General features: G+C 40.2%; 1 protein-coding gene across 2 annotated transcripts in view; it reads right to left on the bottom strand.

Moving 5' to 3' along the window:
- The window catches only part of LOC126109575 (cullin-2-like), a 124,593-nt gene that overhangs the window by 91,535 nt on the left and 13,187 nt on the right, over positions 1 to 19,871 (bottom strand). For both annotated transcript variants that reach the window (XM_049914606.1, XM_049914607.1), the window contains exons 2-3: positions 18,581 to 18,897; positions 2,930 to 3,079 (exon numbers count right to left, since the gene is read on the bottom strand). In XM_049914606.1, coding sequence (XP_049770563.1) covers positions 2,930 to 3,079; positions 18,581 to 18,850 — 420 coding nt within the window. In that variant the 5' untranslated portion in view covers positions 18,851 to 18,897. The remainder of the gene's footprint in view (positions 1 to 2,929; positions 3,080 to 18,580; positions 18,898 to 19,871) is intronic.

Below are 19,871 nucleotides of genomic sequence, written 5' to 3' on the forward strand. Positions count from 1 at the left end.
CACATAATGCGAAGTCTAGGATGGAATAATACCGATATGAATCACTATATAGAGGAGGCATTGAGTCGCAGAAACACACAATTAAAAAGACTGCTGCTAAAATATTAAAGCTTTCAAAGTCCTCCCCCAAGTGAGAGTGTGTTTGTTTTCTGTTGCAGAGGAAAGACTTTGTGTGAAAGTTTTAAAATTTTAGCAGTCTTTTTTCACTGTGCCTGTCTGTGACTCAACGTCTCCTCTATATGCTGAGTAACAATCTCTCCTTTACATACTGTTGAGAAGAACACGGTTAGACTAGGTAAGAGAGACCATGATACGGACATAATTCAAGGATGACTCAATGAAGTTGAAAACTTTGATAAAAGAAAAACTGATGTTCATTTTATGGCATCTGAGTGTGTAGGACATTTAGTACAATCATTAATGAATCCAGAAGATAATAAAATTGGTAAGAACCTTACAGAGCATTTTATTCAGTTGTTGAAAGGGAGTGGTGCAATTGGCCTGGCAATAAAACTTAAATATAAGAAGGTGTAAGTCAAAAAATATATACTGGAACACATAGAGAGTCTATGGGAGGAAATAAATTTTGAGTAGGGAAAAGTGTAGTGCACGGATTCTCCACATTTAAGCCTAATGGAGGAACATCCCATAATTTTACTTAAATACTTTAAGGGAGCCTTTCCTGAATGATTTGTGGAGGATTCACTTTGTAAATAGTCATTTAGAGGGTGAAGCACTCCACTGGGGATGTTACATTGTGATGAATTTTGAACATAAACACCCACAGCCACTTGAAATGTGGGCTAAATAATCTTACGTTTCCAAAAAATTAATAAGAGTTGTTTTTTAATTAACTGCTGACATAACCCATTTTAGTCAATATGATGTTATTAAATCTTATTCTTGCAACAAAATCAATGGGAAGGATGAGACTGCTTCTTCATCACCAGTTCTTCACATCTCAGCAAAACTTGGGGATTGTGACACATCTTTCTTCATATTCTTTTGTGATCTGATTTTCCTGTTGATATCTGCTAAATCAACTTCTGGAAAATACTTCAGAAAGTAATCTCTGAGTTCTGTTAAATGAGCCACAAACACAGACTTCCATCCTTCACTCAACCGAAAAACATAATCTTATAAAACAGTGCAAAGAGCAGACAGAAAGTAACCAGTATCTTTATCATCCAACTCTTCCTTTCATAATACTAGACTGCCATCTATAAGGTGCTATAGTATTGATAGTTACTTGTAGGTCCACCAGATACCACTAATACGGCACGCATTGTTCGCTTACTCAGAAAACCAATAAACCAAACTATTATTTTTATAAAACCACTGTGGTGCCCCTATTGTACAGCCGTGACATCCCTGGCAGCCACCAGGCACAGTTTGGAAACTCCTGATCTATAATGAATTGGAGAGACAGTTTAAAATTAATTATTGGTCAGAAGGAGCTCAGTGTAAGCTAAGGTTGGAGCTGCATGTTTACAGACCTTACCAGCCAGAGTGTGTAGGTTTCTGACATTTTTTAGTGTGGCATTTAGTCAAATTAAAATATGGGGATGTGCCAATATGGGAATATGATTAGAGGAAGCGGGTACCAGTAGGCTATTTTTTAATATAAAGGAGAAGCTATTACAAGGAGAAAGCACTAAAGTGTCAGCAATATCAGATTATTTATAACAAAAATGCAACAAAAGATGGAAAATGAGAATAAAAAACAATTGCAGCCTCCCAAAGGATGTAACAGGGATAAGGAAATCAATGGAAATCCAACTAGCAGTGTGATACCAAATGAAAATAAAATACAGGTAACACAGAAAGGGCATTTGGGCGAGTATTCCCACTCGTGCCAAGATAGAAATTCAACTAATGTGAATCATAATCAGAATTCAAAGGTTTATCTTAAGAATAATGGTGACAGAATATAGTAACAGTAAATGTGAACATAACAAAGAATGAAAGATGATACAGTTAGTCAAATTCCAAGATGGGCAAAAGTTGAGAGATGAGCTATTGGATGAACCAAAGGGAGTGTGAGGAAGGGAGAGGATTACATACAACTGTTTAAACCAATCATTACTGGACAAACAGGACAGAAAAGTAGTGATATAGGTACTATTAATAACAATACTAGAGAAGGAAAGTTGCTATTCACCACATAGCGGAGATGCTGAGTCGCAATAAAAAGATTCACACAATTAAAGCTTTCGGCCATTAAGGCCTCTGTCAGCAGTACACACACACACACACACACACACACACACACACACACACACCTGCAGTCTCAGAGAGCTGAGACCACCTGTCGAGTATAAACACTGGGTGTGGGCCGAGTGTGCTGGCCGCCGATGGATGGATGGAGGCTCTGTAATAATGTGCTTCCATAGGAGTAAAAAATAATAAGGGAGGATAATGGAAATAAGATGGATAGCAGCAGGAATGTACTGATGTGTGAGATAATGTAGTGAGCAGAGCTCATATGCATTACCTGAATACAATTAATAACCGTGAATCCACATTATGAAGTACAACTTGGTAATTATTGGTATTTTAGCAAAAGTATTCAATTTGGGCGCAACTGTGACTAAAGGATATGGGCGAGGTTCCAGGATGGAGATTAACACGAAAACAACGTCCGCATAACACAAATCAAGACATAATAAGAATTTCCTTTCCTACAACTGACTTCAGGTGCTCATTCCATTCACATAATTTTATACCTTGTTTTGTAATCGACAAGATAAGAGTCTAGCAACATACCATTAATGTTCCATTCGAATATTAAAGCAATGTTTCTACACGCATACACATTAACTTACATTTACCCCACATCTAAAGCATCACACCAAACAGAAATTCTGTGTGTTATGGTGTTAGGGACAGGTAAATAGCACAAATGTTCAAAGCCAACCAACCTACTGACCTCCAGCGGACACTCCAGCTGTGTGAGGTCGGCATCAGAGGAATACATGAGATCCGGCTCAACTGCACGCCTCTTCTGGATATGTTGCTGGTTCAGGTATCGAAACAGCTGGTTTAAGTAACTCACGCCCGTATTGTAAAATTCCCATGCCTGAAAGCAATTATTATTCACTTATCAGTCAACTCATATAAACTTAGCCACATTAGTATTTAATTTTTTTTATTTAAATTTGTTAGAAGAAGTCATTTTCCAGTGCAGCCTGTTCTTTTGCTTCAAAATAAACAATTTATTTCACTATTACCAATCGACAAGTTTGCCCCCTAGGGTGTTATCACGTTACATCACAACAAATATTGTTACACTCACTACATGTTATGATATATGAAGTAGTAGGGGAAAAAGCAATATGAGTTGACATCCATAATGTGGACGTCACATCTGTGATAGTTGTGCCTGTGGATACTATTATTGTGCAGAAATTTATTAGGGATGCTATCACATGTTGCTCCTTTATTATTAACTAAAATCTATTTGTATTAACTAAAATCTACCACAAATAATCACTGTCATATGTTCTATTGAAATGAACACTGATATGTACAAATTTCAATTCTGCACACAGTATTTTTAATAACAAAAAGCAAATGAAGTTTGCTTTGAAGTGCAAGATTTCAACATTCTGCCATCAAGCAGAACACGTACCTGCAAACTGACAGGGCACAACCATATTTTTGTGGCAGTAAAAGGCTGTTCATTTTGTTCTGGTAGTGGCTGCAGTATGACTAATTTACTTAATGTTCGAGCTAAGAAAGCTAGTGATGTTGGTAGTGGGAATCAGAAAATAAAAAGAAATATTTATGAATTAAAAAAAAAGCAAAACTGAAGAATTTAATTTTGAGCAAGAGTGGAATGGAACATATTTCCATCTCTAAAGGAATGACTCCCTCAAAGAAGCTCAGTGATATTGAACAACGATGTGCGTAAATAGCAAACTAAGACTTTGACAGTGGACACGACTGTACATGGCGAGACAGAGACAGTATGAAGAAATTGAACACAATTTTCTCACACACTCTCTTCATACGTAGCAACTATTGCTATGATTGAAATCAGGGCACAAGTAGTTTCCTGACTGGCCAATACACTGAACTTACAAATAAGAGAAGAGTAAAGAACACCCACACAGCCATCAAAATGAGGACTGAGATCTTTAAGGAATTTACTAACATAAATATAATGTTTCTAATAAAAAAATGTGTGAACAGGTAAGCAGAAAGAGTGTGTAAGGCTTATGTTACAGCTTCCATTTTACTGCTTTGTGTGTGTGTGTGTGTGTGTGTGTGTGTGTGTGTGTGTGTGTGTGTGTGCAACGTATGAGGAATTTACTTTCATTGAAATAGGTACAGAAAATGGGAAAATAAAAATGTCTTTTGCTGCACAATACTATCATTACAACAAAATACCCCGCTTTGAGGAAAATGAAAAAATAAAAACTGGTGATAATACAACCTTTATGAAATTTACACCTTATGTATATTAGATGTGCTACAGAAATCTCAGAGAAGAAACTGAAGACACTTCTAACACTGAGAATATCGACTGTGACATCATGATGTTTCAAAAGACATGTATGTTTACAGATTTTTATTATTCATACTGTCTTTGTCTTTCTTGTGTGTTGTTAATGCGGTAACACTGAACAATGGCAGTTATAACAAAGAATTTTCAGTCCGTAAATCTTCATGTAATTTGACTTTTGCCAGTTACGTGAGGAATTTCAAAGGTGACAATAATGTTAAATAATTACACAAACAACTCGTGTAACCTCTAGTTCAGCTCCAGGTAAATTGATGGTTTAGTTTTGCAACTGAGTGCCAGAAAGTAATTCTTAAAAACTTATGTGTGCTAAAAACAGAAATTTAGTACATTTGCATTATTTTTTAACCATTATTTTGATTTGAAGCTCCTTGCATTGGCCACGTTTGCAGTGGATGTGAGGTCTGCCAGTTATGCAAATCACCGTTTCTCTCAGTACCTAAACATGTTTCGGCACCACTGTGCCATCATCAGTGGGTTCCCGTTTTTATTTATTCTTTACATTTGGTGTGCATGAATTTTCTGGATCACAATATTGGCCACAATAATGTGTTCACTATGCTGTTTGTAGTAGTTAACACGCATTCCTATTTTTTTAATTCATTATTAAACCTACTCCTGCATTACCCCTATTTGATTTTGTATTTATAATCCTGTATTCACCTGACCAGAAGTCTTGTTCCTCCTGCCACCGAACTTCACTAATTCCCACTATATCTAACTTTAACCCATCCATTTCCCTTTCTAAATTTTCTAACCTACCTGCCCGATTAAGGGATCTGACATTCCACGCTCCGACCCGTAGAATGCCAGTTTTCTTTCTCCTGATAACAACGTCCTCCTGAGTAGTCCCCGCCCAGAGATCCGAATGGGGGACTATTTTACCTCCAGAATATTTTACCCAAGAGGACGCCATCATCATTTAACCATACAGTAGAGCTGCATGCCCTCAGGAAAAATTACGGCTGTAGTTTCCCCTTGCTTTCAGCCATTCGCAGTACCAGTACAGCAAGGCCGTTTTGGTTAGCGTTACAAGGCCAGATCAGTCAGTCATCCAGACTGTTGCCCCTGCAACTACTGAAAAGGCTGCTGCCCCTCTTCAGGAGCCACACGTTTGTCTGGTCTCTCAACAGATACCCTTCCATTGTGGTTGCACCTACGGTACGGCCATCTGTAGTATCTGTATTGTTTTAGTTATGTACCTGTAAACCTCAGAAACAGCTTCAACCATCCGACTACTTGACAAATGAGTTAATGTATTAAATATCTGACATCAAGCCTGAGAAAAAGCTTAGAAAATGTTTGAAGTTATGCGTAAAGTTTGTTGGAAGTATCTCATTATTCTTATTCTCAAATACTGGATGAAAAAAGTGCACTGTACAATACACTAATCCAAGACAAACACAGATTCTAAATGTAATACTTGCCTTACTGTGCTAAACTTTTAACATAAGACTATCTCTCTTAGTGAGTAGATAAATTTGGTCTATGATTACATGGGGAAAGAGAGAGAGAGAGAGAGAGAGAGAGAGAGAGAGAGAGAGAGAGAGAGAGATTTTTGTTGCACCTGGAAGCTGTCCGATTGGCACTTGCTGATGTGGGTTTCTGCAGAGAAATTTTATTTTCCTTGTTGTAAATGCTTTTGGTGAAACTGTATCCTCTTTCCATTTAATTATTTCTTTTGTCTCTTGCATATCTTTCTTCACCATATTTAAATTTAATATCACTTTCTCAGTACACCAAACAAAATATTAGTCGCTTGAGAAGATGTCACACTACTACTGCGTAACTCCCCTTCCAGCACTGATAATAGCCTCAGTTCGGAGAAGGATACTGTCCACAAATTTTTCTTCAGATTTTCCACAGCCAGCTGAAGCCCCTCATTTCCGATTAAATCGCATAGTGGTACAAAACTGTGGGGATGCTGATAGCTCCATTCCTAAACATTTTCCACAAGATTAAGGTTGGCAGACAATCAGAGGGGTGATGAGTTGCAGGAATATTCCAGGAGTGTGTGTGTGTGTGTGTGTGTGTGTGTGTGTGTGTGTGTGTGTGTGTGTGTACCCCAGTGAACACAGTTGTTGTCATCATTGAAGATGGGAGTACCCGCAAAACACACGTCACGAATATGTAGAAGAAATTGATATCTCGCTGTTTAGTCCAATAACCCCCATCAATCAATCAATCAATGAAAATACTGCAACACTTGCTCGCCAACAATGTTCAAATAATTATTTCAGTTCATGTTGATGGTAACCGTAATTAGCAGCCCTGAGTAATTGTACAAAACACACCGCCGAAACGTAACAGAAGCATCTCTATCTCAGAATGCAACCCCCACACACAGCGGGTTAAATGCATCACTGGGACACCTAGCATCAATTTAAAAGACAGAACATCACTATTTGTCAGACTCTACCACAAGCCTGCACCCATCTACAAGAATCCAAATCCAAATGTCCACTGTATGGCGTTAACTTCAATATTCACTCAGAAACTGGTTGCAATGGACCTGCATTCACTGCTGGAAACATATCTTATCAGGCTCGAAACAGACTGCAACTGATACAGCGTGACACTCGTCTCCAGTTCATATCAGTTACGATTTTTAAAAAAAGCACTGTTCTCATGCCACATTACATTGCTGAAGTGGGTGCACCATTTTTTGTACACACAATGGACAGTATCCCTTGCTAAACCAACAAAATGTACAACTTCACTCACGATATGGTCATATACATTTCTAAATATGATGGCTCCTTTCTGGCATTCTCTCACACCTCCATGTCAACCTATCTTTCTGCACCCATATCTCTCTCTCTCTCTCTCTCTCTCTCTCTCACACACACACACACACACACACACACACACACACACATTAGTGATGAAAGGTCACATGGCAGCCTAGCACCAATTCGGCACTCCAAGACGACCATGTGCCTCTTAAGGGGTGATTGCTACAGTAGTCAAAATAAATGTCACATATTGCCAAACCTGTAATACTGAATGTTGTTTTTGTTGTTGTGGTCTTCAGTCCTGAGACTGGTTTGATGCCGCTCTCCATGCTAATATATCCTGTGCAAGCTCCTTCATCTCCCAGTACCTACTGCAACCTACATCCTTCTGAATCTGCTTAGTGTATTCATCTCTTGGTCTCCCTCTACGATTTTTACCCTCCACGCTGCCCTCCAATGCTAAATCTGTGATCCCTTGATGCCTCAGGACATGTCCTACCAACTGATCCCTTCTAGTCAAGTTGTGCCACAAACTTCTCTTCTCCCCAATCCTATTCAATACCTCCTCATTAGTTACGTGATCTACCCATCTAATCTTCAGCATTCTTCTGCAGCACCACATTTCGAAAGCTTCTATTCTCTTCCTGTCTAAACTATTTATTGTCCATGTTTCACTTCCATACATGGCTACACTCCATACAAATACTTTCAGAAACGACTTCCTGACACTTAAATCTATAATCGATGTTAATAAATTTCTCTTCTTCAGAAATGCTTTCCTTGCCATTGCCAGTCTACATTTTATATCCTCTCTACTTCGACCATCATCAGTTATTTTGCTCCCCAAATAGCAAAACTCCTTTACTTCTTTAAGTGTCTCATTTCCTGATCTAATTCCCTCAGCATCACCTGACTTAATTCGACTACATTCCATTATCCTCGTTTTGCTTTTGTTGATGTTCATCGTATATATCCTCCTTTCAAGACACCGTCCATTCTGTTCAACTGCTCTTCCAAGTCCTTTGCTGTCTCTGACAGAATTACAATGCCATCGGCGAACTGCAAAGTTTTTATTTCTTCTCCATGGACTTTAATACCTACTCCAAATTTTTCTTTTGTTTCCTTTACTGCTTGCTCAATGTACAGATTGAATAACATCGGGGATAGGCTACAACCCTGTCTCACTCTCTTCCCAACCACTGCTTCCCTTTCATGCCCCTTGACTCTTGTAACTGCCATCTGGTTTCTGTACAAATTATAAATAGCCTTTCACTCCCTGTATTTTAACACTGCCACCTTTAGAATTTGAAAGGGAGTATTCCAGTCAACATTGTCAAAAGCTTTCTCTAAGTCTACAAATGCTAGAAATGTAGGTTTGCCTTTCCTTAATCTATTTTCTAAGATAAGTCGTAGGGTCAGTATTAACTCACATGTTCCAATATTTCTACGGAATCCAAACTGATCTTCCCCGAGGTCGGCTTCTACCAGTTTTTCCATTCATCTGTACAGAATTCGCGTTAGTATTTTGCAGCCGTGACTTATTAAACTGACAGCTCGGTAATTTTCACATCTGTCAACGCCTGCTTTCTTTGGGATTGGAATTATAATATTCTTCTTGAAGTCTGCGGGTGTTTCGCCTGTCTCATACATTTTGCTCACCAGATGGTAGAGTTTTGTCAGGACTGGCTCTCCCAAGGCTGTCAGTAGTTCTAATGGAATGTTGTCTACTCCCGGGGCCTTGTTTCGACTCAGGTCTTTCAGTGCTCTGTCGAACTCTTCACGCAGTATCATATCTCCCATTTCATCTTCATCTACATCCTCTTCCATTTCCAAAATATTGTCCTCAAGTACATCGCCCTTGTATAGACCCTCTATATACTCCTTCCACCTTTCTGATTTCCCCTCTTTGCTTAGAACTGAATGTTGTGACTCAGAAATATGTTATGATGTCAATACAATGTAACGTAAATCTATCCGAAACTGCCCTTGTTTCTACAATGAGGGGCAGTATGTGCAATCTATGGCAACCGTGTCACGTGTAAAAACTGCAGTAATTGTGCTTTGTGGCTTTTCGTTACTTGTGTGGCTTCAGAACGGTTCGGACAACAATAATGTACAATCAGAGGCTCTATGCAATCACTCTAATGTTGCAGGGAATGAGACAGGTGGACACCACAGCGAATGTCGCTTTGAGTCAAAGTGATATGTCCAGAAACGGGAACAAGTTTCTAGTGACAGGATAGCTGAAGATGACCACAGAACAAAACATGTGTGCAGCCCTGATATCTGCATATAACATCAAGCAGAAACCCTCAACACAATGCCCGAGGCAGCAGTGTTAACAGCTTCAGAAGCACAGATGTCAACACAAATGATACGAAACATGTTCCACGAGTAGGGATTATATGCCAGAAGACCTCTTCGGGAACCTCCTCTGAATCGAGTTCGGAGAGTGGCACGTGTCACTTGTCGTGGACTAGATGACAATGGGACACAATGCTCTTCTGTGCTGAGACTTGTATCAGCCTCCATCCGTCATGACAACACTAATATTTGTGTGTGGAAGCAACAACAACCACTTATATATCTTTACTGTATTGCACACTGTCACCCTTATCATGATAGTTCACTCATTTTTTGAGGTGGATTACATGTGGCTGCAGAGCACTCCTCGGGCCAATACACGGGAGGATGACCAGTGTGAAGTATCGGGACAACATTCTAGCATGCACTGTCTCTCCATTTGGTGAACATATTGCAGTGAGTTTCACGCTGACAGACGACAATGTGAGCCACCGTCGACACAATCTTGTGAATACTTTCCTAAAATGGCATAGAATCGGTCAGATGGAACGGCCTCCATATTCTCTGAATCTCAACTGCATCGAGAATGCACGGGCCGTGCTAAAACGAGTAGTCGCAACAGTCCACTCCCGCAAGAGACTGTACACGGCACCACAGAGGCCACTGTGGAGGAATGGGACAAGTCCCACAGGCTTATCTGGACAATTTGATAAAGAGAATGCCCAACTGTGTTCCTAAATATCTTCAATTACGCAAGGCGATGATGAAACTGTAGTGTTTGCGACGGAATCCTCTGTAACGTTTTTTTTTTTGTGTCTATCAAGTACAAGCATATTTATCTTATTTATTTTTGTTTTCTTATGACTGTACCTGACTGAACAAAATCATTTTGTTTCTTGTTATGTCCAGTATTGACAACGAACCAATAAGCAACATTTATTTTGACCACTGTATTTTGCTCATAAAGCTAATGTACGTGGACATACTGCGCACGATTTCAATCGGCCAGAAACTAGTATCCTAGCCACAAACGAGTTCACTGAACGGAATAAAAAAATGGATTGATAGTGAAGTATGTCATGTGTGCATTACTGGAAATAATCAATGAGGGCAGGGTTTGCATTACTGGAAATAATCAATGAGGGCAGGGTTTGTTTCCAATCAGGAAATAGGGCATAGGGTGGCTTTCCAAAGTGTAAAATCTCAGCTAGAAATAACACTCACATGTTTGAAAGGAAACCAGTCTATTATTTTAGAAAGCAAAACATTGTAAATTTTGAACTTACTTTTGTAGTGTATGCCTATGAAGATTCAATTTTCCTGAATGATGCTGTTTTTTTTTTTAAACACACCCCACTGTATTGGCAATTTGCTACTTTCGCCACTCTTTTACATTATCAATGAACATCAGACAGAAGTAAATTATTTACTTCCATTTGTCTGCATTTCATAATCCATACAACAGTTATGACTTTATGTATACAGACTGAAGCAGCGTGTGAAAATTTGTACCAATGCCAGGAATCGAACTCGAGTCTTCTGCTCACTAGGCAGATGCGTTAGCCACTATGCCACCTCCGGCATAGTGGTTCGCACAACTGCTCTGATTACCCTGGTATGCCTCCCTCCTTGATCCAAATTCTCACTGCTGCACCAGTCTACTTTCAATGCCTCCTTACACATGAACACAATTGCCGAGGCTCTCTCTGTTATGGAATAGCACCTCAGCATTGTGCGTACCATATTTTACAGTCTATAAGATGTTATGGACTATATGAAGCATCTTAAATTATTTTTAAAAAAATAACATCTTTACAATTTTTATTATTAGACTGTAACGACAGACTAAAAAAAATTGTTTATAAAACTGAACTGGCCTTTAAAATCCCTGAAATCAGTCATCTGAACTTTTCTTCTTCTTCTTCTTCTTCTTCTTCTTCTTCTTCATCATCATCATCATTATCATCCATCATCATCATCATCATCACTGTCCTCTTCATACATAATATAGTCTTCACTACCATTGAGAGCATTGCTTATGCCGCATTCTTCAAAGATTTAACAATAATGTGGCAACCAGTCACAAAATCATGTTTTATTTATTCACTTTTGCAAATCGATTTCAACTGATTAACAGCCATCAGCATTGCTTTCAACCAATATGTGCCCCGATTACTACTTAGGGCACATATTGGTTGAAAGCACTGATGATGGCTGTTAATCAGTTGAAATCGATTTGCAAAAGCAAATAAATAAAACATGATTTTGCGACTGGTTGCTGCATATTTGGTAATTTTATGGTTTACGGTCGCTGCATGACTTGGGAACCACATGGAGCCCACCATTCATAATAATGTCTTCTCTCACCCTAGACCACAACTGTTTTACTCACTGGCACTTATTTTATTGTAGGTAATTTTAAAGCTCCTTTCAGCTTGAATTCATGTTGGTTTTCATCCATCATCCATTTGTTCCATGCCTCTCTCAAATAGACTTCAAATGGTTTAATTATCTGGACATCAAAAGGTTGCAGTTGTGAAGCAAACTCTGTATCTTCCTGTCTCAATTTCTCTTCCACAAAATTTTTCAAATGACCACTGAACTCTTCTTCAACGAAGCACATTTCCTTCTCTCACACATAATTTCATACCAGTCTCGTCCATCCAAACCTTGTCATGTACGTGCGTAACAACACATGGCAGTACTTCAGATCGTTTTGGCATTATTTTGCAATTGTAAATGATCATTGGATTAAGTTTAGCACAACACGAAAGGGCAACACTGAAGTGCATTTTTCATGTCCACTTGTTTTTATAGTTAAAAGTTTTAGCACCTTTCACGGCAACAATTTTGTTACTCGCCACATCAAATGTCAGCGAAGTTTTGTCCATATTCACTACTTGGCTTAGTTCCACACTGGCCTTCTTTTGATGGTGAATAATAAAGAGATGGAAAGATAATATTTTATCATTGTACTCTTGTGGCTTTTCCGAGATATTTTGGTTTTGTCAGTGCCCTTGAATCCATTGCAATATGTCATCTAGTTTTGGCCATTTTGCATTCAGTCCTCTATTTGCACAGTCTCTCTCCTTTTTTTAAAGTTCTTTACTAATCAGTGTGTGAATCACGAATGGTTTTTTCTGCTGCTCTGTTTCCATGTTGTTCTGCCATTACTTTCAACTTATATAGCCTGCATCATATGAATACCAACTAGCCACTAATAAAACTATTGTACTGTTACCGATAACATATATTACTGTCAATGCATGTTCACTGGCACTGTAGAGTGCAATGACACATCGTAAGCTACACGGAGTAACAGATTTGTGATGGCAGGGTGGGAAGGAGACAGTGTTAGGAAGCCTGTGAATCCCTGCAACTCATGTTTGTTGCACCGGTGCACCTTTGTTGCAAGTGTTGTCAGATACAGACAGGTTTCCAGTAGTATCGAATATATGGCCATTTTTAAGACTGGCAGATGTTTTAAATCAAACACTGGAAATTTTTACATAAATTTCGATTATAAGAAGCACCTGAACTTTTTAGGCAATTTTTCGAAGAAAAAAGTGTGTCTTACAGCCCGTAAAATACCAAACGGGGGTCCCGCCTGAAACCCAGGAGCAGATACTTCTACAAATGAAATGACACAATTTCAGAGATTCTACTTGTCTCGTACAGATTGATTTTATGTTCCACTTCAGTCTATATACATAAAGTCATATTTATACGCGTCATTTCATCCAAATTCTTACTGCTGTTCCAGTGTACTCTAAATTCCCCCTTACACACGGACAGATTTGCCACGGGCAGTAAAGTCTCTTGAAACTGTCATTTCATTTATGTAAGTAGTTGCAACTGGGTTCCAAGCTGGATTCCCCATTTACGTTCGATGCTGAGGTGCTATTCCAGAACATGGGGAGCCCCAGCAATTCTGTTCGTGTGTAAGAGAGAATTTAAGGGACACTCGTGTGGCAGTGAGAATTTGGATTCAGGAGGGAGCTGAACCAGGATAATCTGTACAGTTGTGTGAACCACTGTGCCAAAATGGTTTAGGAAGTAGTGCACATCCCTAATAAGCAGGAGACCAGGTTCGATTTCTGGTCTTTGTACAAATTTTCACGTGCTGCTTCAGTCTGACCTGCATACACTGTGAAGCGTTCTATGTGGGAATGACCAGCAACAAACTGTCCATTCGCATGAACTAACACAGGCAGACAGTGTTTGTTGGTAATGAGGATCACCCTGTGGCTAAACATGCCTTGGAGCACGGCCAGCACATCTCGGCACAGTGTTACACCATCCAGGTTATCTGGATACTTCCCACTGACACCAACCTATCAGAACTCCGGAGATAGGAACTTGCCCTTCAATATATACACTCTTCCCGTTACCCACCAGGCCTCAACCTCCGCTAATTTCAAGTAGCCACCGCTCATACCTCACCTGTCATTCAATAATATCTTTGCCTCTGTACTTCCGCCTTGACTGACATCTCTGCCCAAACTCTTTGCCTTTACATATGTCTGCTTGTGTCTGTATATATGCAGATGGATTTTGTGTGTGTGTGTGTGTGGGGGGGGGGGGGGGGGGGGGGGGGGGGCGCGCGTGTGCGAGAGTGTATACCTGCCCCTTTTTCCCCTCAAGGTAAATCTTTCCGCTCCCGGTATTGGAATGACTCCTTACCCTCTCCCTTAAAACCCACATTCTTTCGTCTTTCCCTCTCCTTCCTTCTTTCCTGATGAAGCAATCGTGGTTTGCGAAAGCTTGAAATTTGTGTGTGTGTGTGTGTGTGTGTGTGTGTGTGTGTGTGTGTGTGTGTTTGTTATTGTCTCTATCAACGTACCAATGCTTTTGTTTGGTAAGTTACAGAGTCTTTGTTTTTAGATATATTTTTCCAACGTGGAATGTTTCCCTCTATTATATTCATATCATTAATTTGAACCCAACAATTACGTTTGTTATTGTCACTGTTGCATTTCGAAATCTTTTTTGTCATCTTACTTTCTCTTTCTGTTTGTGCAAGTAGTTTCACTTTGTATTCACCTTCTCCTTTTTACCGTAATCTACCATACAATTTTATCCTGCATATACAGGGTGTTTCAAAAATGACCGGTATATTTGAAACGGCAATAAAAACTAAACGAGCAGCGATAGAAATACACCGTTTGTTGCAATATGCTTGGGACAAAAGTACATTTTCAGGCGGACAAACTTTCGAAATTACAGTAGTTACAATTTTCAACAACAGATGGCGCTGCAAGTTATGTGAAAGATATAGAAGACAACACAGTCTGTGGGTGCGCCATTCTGTATGTCGTCTTTCTGCTGTAAGCGTGTGCTGTTCACAACGTGCAAGTGTGCTGTAGACAACATGGTTTATTCCTTAGAACAGAGGATTTTTCTGGTGTTGGAATTCCACCGCCTAGAACACAGTGTTGTTGCAACAAGACGAAGTTTTCAACGGAGGTTTAATGTAACCAAAGGACCGAAAAGCGATACAATAAAGGATCTGTTTGAAAAATTTCAACGGACTGGGAACGTAACGGATGAACATGCTGGAAAGGTAGGGCGACCGCGTACGGCAACCACAGAGGGCAACGCGCAGCTAGTGCAGCAGGTGATCCGACAGCAGCCTCGGGTTTCCGTTCGCCGTGTTGCAGCTGCGGTCCAAATGACGCCAACGTCCACGTATCGTCTCGTGCGCCAGAGTTTACACCTCTATCCGTACAAAATTCAAACGCGGCAACCCCTCAGGGCCGCTACCATTGCTGCACGAGAGACATTCGCTAACGATATAGTGCACAGGATTGATGACGGCGATATGCATGTGGGCAGCATTTGGTTTACTGACGAAGCTTATTTTTACCTGGACGGCTTCGTCAATAAACTTCGTCTTGTTGCAACAACACTGTGTTCTAGGCGGTGGAATTCCAACACCAGAAAAATCCTCTGTTCTAAGGAATAAACCATGTTGTCTACAGCACACTTGCACGTTGTGAACAGCACACGCTTACAGCAGAAAGACGACGTACAGAATGGCGCACCCACAGACTGTGTTGTCTTCTATATCTTTCACATAACTTGCAGCGCCATCTGTTGTTGAAAATTGTAACTACTGTAATTTCGAAAGTTTGTCTGCCTGAAAATGTACTGTTGTCCCAAGCATATTGCAACAAACGGTGTATTTCTATCGCTGCTCGTTTAGTTTTTATTGCCGTTTCAAATATACCGGTCATTTTTGAAACACCCTGTATATATTCAATAATACGTAGCTTACTTCCAAACCATAACCAAAAAAAATTTTTTTTTCCGCTTTCAACACTACCGCTGCTATAAAATCCACCATTCACAGTTCACAAACAGTTCCTATATACTTTTATTTTTATTTTCATTTGAGCCCCATGTTACAGTTTCCACACTCTAATACCATGTCACCCTCACAACATCCCCACAACGACCCCATTAAGTTTTATTTACATTCCCTCCGCAAACATGCCTTCGCCCTAGCCAGATTACGCTCCCATATTTTATTTACTCAGGCTTGTCTGACATTTGGCATTACCCCCAAAGGCCTCACACTTTAAAGTTCCCATCTCTGGCTGTAACCCGTCTTTCCATCAGTCCTTATACCAGTTCCAAACTGAACAATCCATAGCCCTCACCCGCCTAATCCTTCACCTACACATCAACTCAGACAATGAACACACCCGTCAACTCCTACCCTTAATAAAAGTCCTCAATCTTTCTTCTCCCACATCCGCACCGGCTGTTCAGAGCATCCTCCTACAGGCCAACCGCAAATTAGAACAGCATGCCACCCTCCACCTCAAAAAACTATCCAATCTCCTGGTTTCCCACCTCCGGAAAGGCAACTCACTCACCCTCCACAACCTTTCCAGCAAACCTCAACCTCCTCTCATTGCACACAGACCCAGTCTCTCCCATCTACTCAATCTCCCACTTCCAGCTCCACTCCCACCAAAACCTCAAAATTCTAATCAACGCTATATGGAACCACAACACCCCAATTCAGTAGTTAACTTTTCCTCCAAACCTCTCTTCCAATCCGAAACCTCTGTCCTATCCAAAGACCTTACCTTCAGCCCTACTCCCAGATTCAACCAAACAGCCCTCATCAAAGATTTACTGTCCTACACTCGTACTCTCTGCTGGAAATATCACTTTGCCACGAAGAAAAATAATCCTGATCCTACTCCTAATGATCCAACTCCCCAAGACACTATCCAAATTGAGCCCTGCCTAGAACAGTTCCGTCCTCCGTCACAGCGGGACCCGCCTCGTCTTCCTCAAAATCATCCTCTCCAAACTTTCCAGGAATTTCTCACTTCCAGCCTTGCCTCTCAATCCTCCTTGAAAAACCTTAATCCTACTCCCAACATCACCACAGCTGAAGCCCAGGCTATCCGTGATCTGAAGGCTGACCGATCCATCGTCAGCCAGCTTCATCCTAACTCACAACTTCTTCACTTTCGAAGGCCATACACACCAACAATTAAAGGGAACAGCCATGGGTACCAGGATGGCCCCCTCATACGCCAACCTATTTATGGGTCGCTTAGAGGAAGCCTTCTTGGTTACCCAGGCCAGCCAACCCAAAGTCTGGTACAGATTTATTGATGACATCTTCATGATCTGGACTCACAGTGAAGAAGAACTCCAGAATTTCCTCTCCAACCTCAACTCCTTTGGTTCCATCAGATTCACCTGGTCCTACTCCAAATCCCATGCCACTTTCCTCGACGTTGACCTCCATCTGTCCAATGGCCAGTTCCACACATCCGCCCACATCGAACCCACCAACAAGCAACAGTACCTCCACTATGACAGCTGCCACCCATTCCATATCAAACGGTCCCTTCCCTACAGCCTAGGTCTTCGTGGCAAACGAATCTGCTCCAGTCCCGAATCCCTGAACCATGTATATAAAAAAAAATCATATCTGTACAAGATCAGTTAATCTCTGAAATTGTATCATTGCATTTCCATACAACAGGGTCAAAAAATTAACATGTAATTATGGTTGATGTTATTGTAGAATGGTGCACTATTTTATGATTTTTTGTGAATTAATATTTTTTTTCAATTTAGTGGTTACTGTAGCATATTTAGTACTTGCTTTCTTCATTTTCTTACAATCCATCATAGTTGCCTGACTTTTCACCATATCCATATCTCTACTGCTTCTAATTTGTTCCTCTCCCATTTTCCACGAGTTCATCTTTCATAACAATATAAACATTCTAAATAAATGACTCCACAAATTTCTTGTTTACTTCCATGTGATGACAGGTGTGCACTAATATTCTAATTTATTTCAGAGAGATCTTGTGATAACGGTAAATCTGCCCCCACCCCCTCCGGTCCACACACACACACACACACACACACACACACACACACACACACACACACACACCCCTTATGGTTGTTCAAGGCATTAGTCAAACCTCTTAACACAAATCATGTCCTTTTCTGAATCTGTGAAGATTAAAATGACATTTGCAGATCAAATTCAATGTATTTCCTTACGAATACATTTTCTCCCTTTTGTGCTCTTTCTCTCTGTTTATACCACACTTACACTAAAACAATTAAATACATGTGGCTACACTGCTACGTATTTTTAAATTATGAAACTGACTTTCTGGCCAGTACAACATATAGATAATGGAAACCATCCGATATTTTGACACTATTAGTTTATTCTTCATCGAAGGAATATACCCCATTTCCTGCTTGAAGAAAAAACTAATATTTCCGTTAATTAAAATAGTTTCTTGTACTCTTATGTGTCAAGCAGTGCTAAGAATATCGTCTCCCCAAGCTAAGTACTGAATAGCAATTATGTCTTTAAAGTTTTATTATTCAGTGTAAGCTCCCCCTTTCTGTTTCACGCTTTGTCTTACAAATTCCTACACTCAAAAGGTATCAAAATGTGGAACAACAAGCATGCAACAGAAAACACTCGAATTTCTACAGGGAAAATGAGACAAACCTGGTGGTACTGTTGCAACAGCTCTCTATCAGGAAGTTTCGCCAACTTACGCCTCAGTGCAGAGACATGTTTCTGCAACAGCTCCTTCAGTTCCCTATACAGCCGATCGGCGAGTGGTTCAGGCTGAGCAACACACAGACTGTACACGTCAGAGAAGCGGCCGTTCCATTCTGCCCGGGCCACGGGCCGGAGCGTCAGCACGGCCTGCACCGTCTTCGAGAGGCCGGCCCACGTCTCATCAAAATTAACTTGCGTCGGTCTGAGCGACATAACTACTGCTTACTGTGTGCTTTCAATTCAATCCATGGCAATTGGCACTGAAAATAGAGCAACAATGTTAGCATGTTAGTAGAGAAATTTCAAAAAGTAGAACTGTCTATAGCATTCAAACCTAAGGATGGTTTGCAACAGTACACTATTCCTCTTCATTTATTAATTCATTCACACATCATGTTCCATGAATCCCACCATGAAAGAAATGTGAATCAAGTGAAGGTGTAAATTGATAAGCCAAAACAATGAGTCAATATCCCGGTGCAAGACTGAATGCTATCTGCTGGCACTGCGGGTACGTGAAGTGAGAAAAGTAGGTGGTGTGATGAAAATATATGGAGAATAATTTTATTAGAAACATGGAATAAGCTTACATGGCAATTGATTTAATCTCCTTCAACATACTGTCCTTGGCGAACATGCACTTATCCTAAGGTTGAATCCATGACTGGAAGCATTTCTGGAAGGCATCTTTTGGAGGGGCATTCAGCTGTTCTGTCATGACCCTCTCAATGTCAGAAATGGTGTCAAAACATCTTCCTTTAATGTATGGTTATAATTTTTGGGAAGAGCCAGAAGTCTCATGGTGCTATATTTGGTGAGTAAGGTGGGTGTGGATACACAGGAATACTGTTTCTGGCAAATAATTCATGAATCAAAAGAGAGTTGTGACAGGACTCATCATCATGATGAAGAAAGAAGCCATTGGCCCATTTTTCTGGTCTCTCTCTCTTTGTACATCATTTCGCAAATGTTGCAGTAGAGCTTTGTAAATTTCGGCATTTAGAGATGGTCCCCTCAGAACAAACGCTGATCGCACTATGTCCCCAATACCGAGGGGAAATAATAATAATAATAAAAATTGAGCACAACTTTTAACACTTCATTTTGATTGATGTGCCTTTTTAGGGTGGGAAGATTCACTGGTTTTCCATTAGGAACTTTGAATTTTGGTCTTGTGGTCACATCAATAGACTCTAGTTTCATCTTCAGTTACAATTCTGGACAGGAAGTCCAG

This window comes from Schistocerca cancellata, chromosome 12 (assembly GCF_023864275.1).
Source record: "Schistocerca cancellata isolate TAMUIC-IGC-003103 chromosome 12, iqSchCanc2.1, whole genome shotgun sequence".
NCBI lineage: Eukaryota > Metazoa > Arthropoda > Insecta > Orthoptera > Acrididae > Schistocerca > Schistocerca cancellata.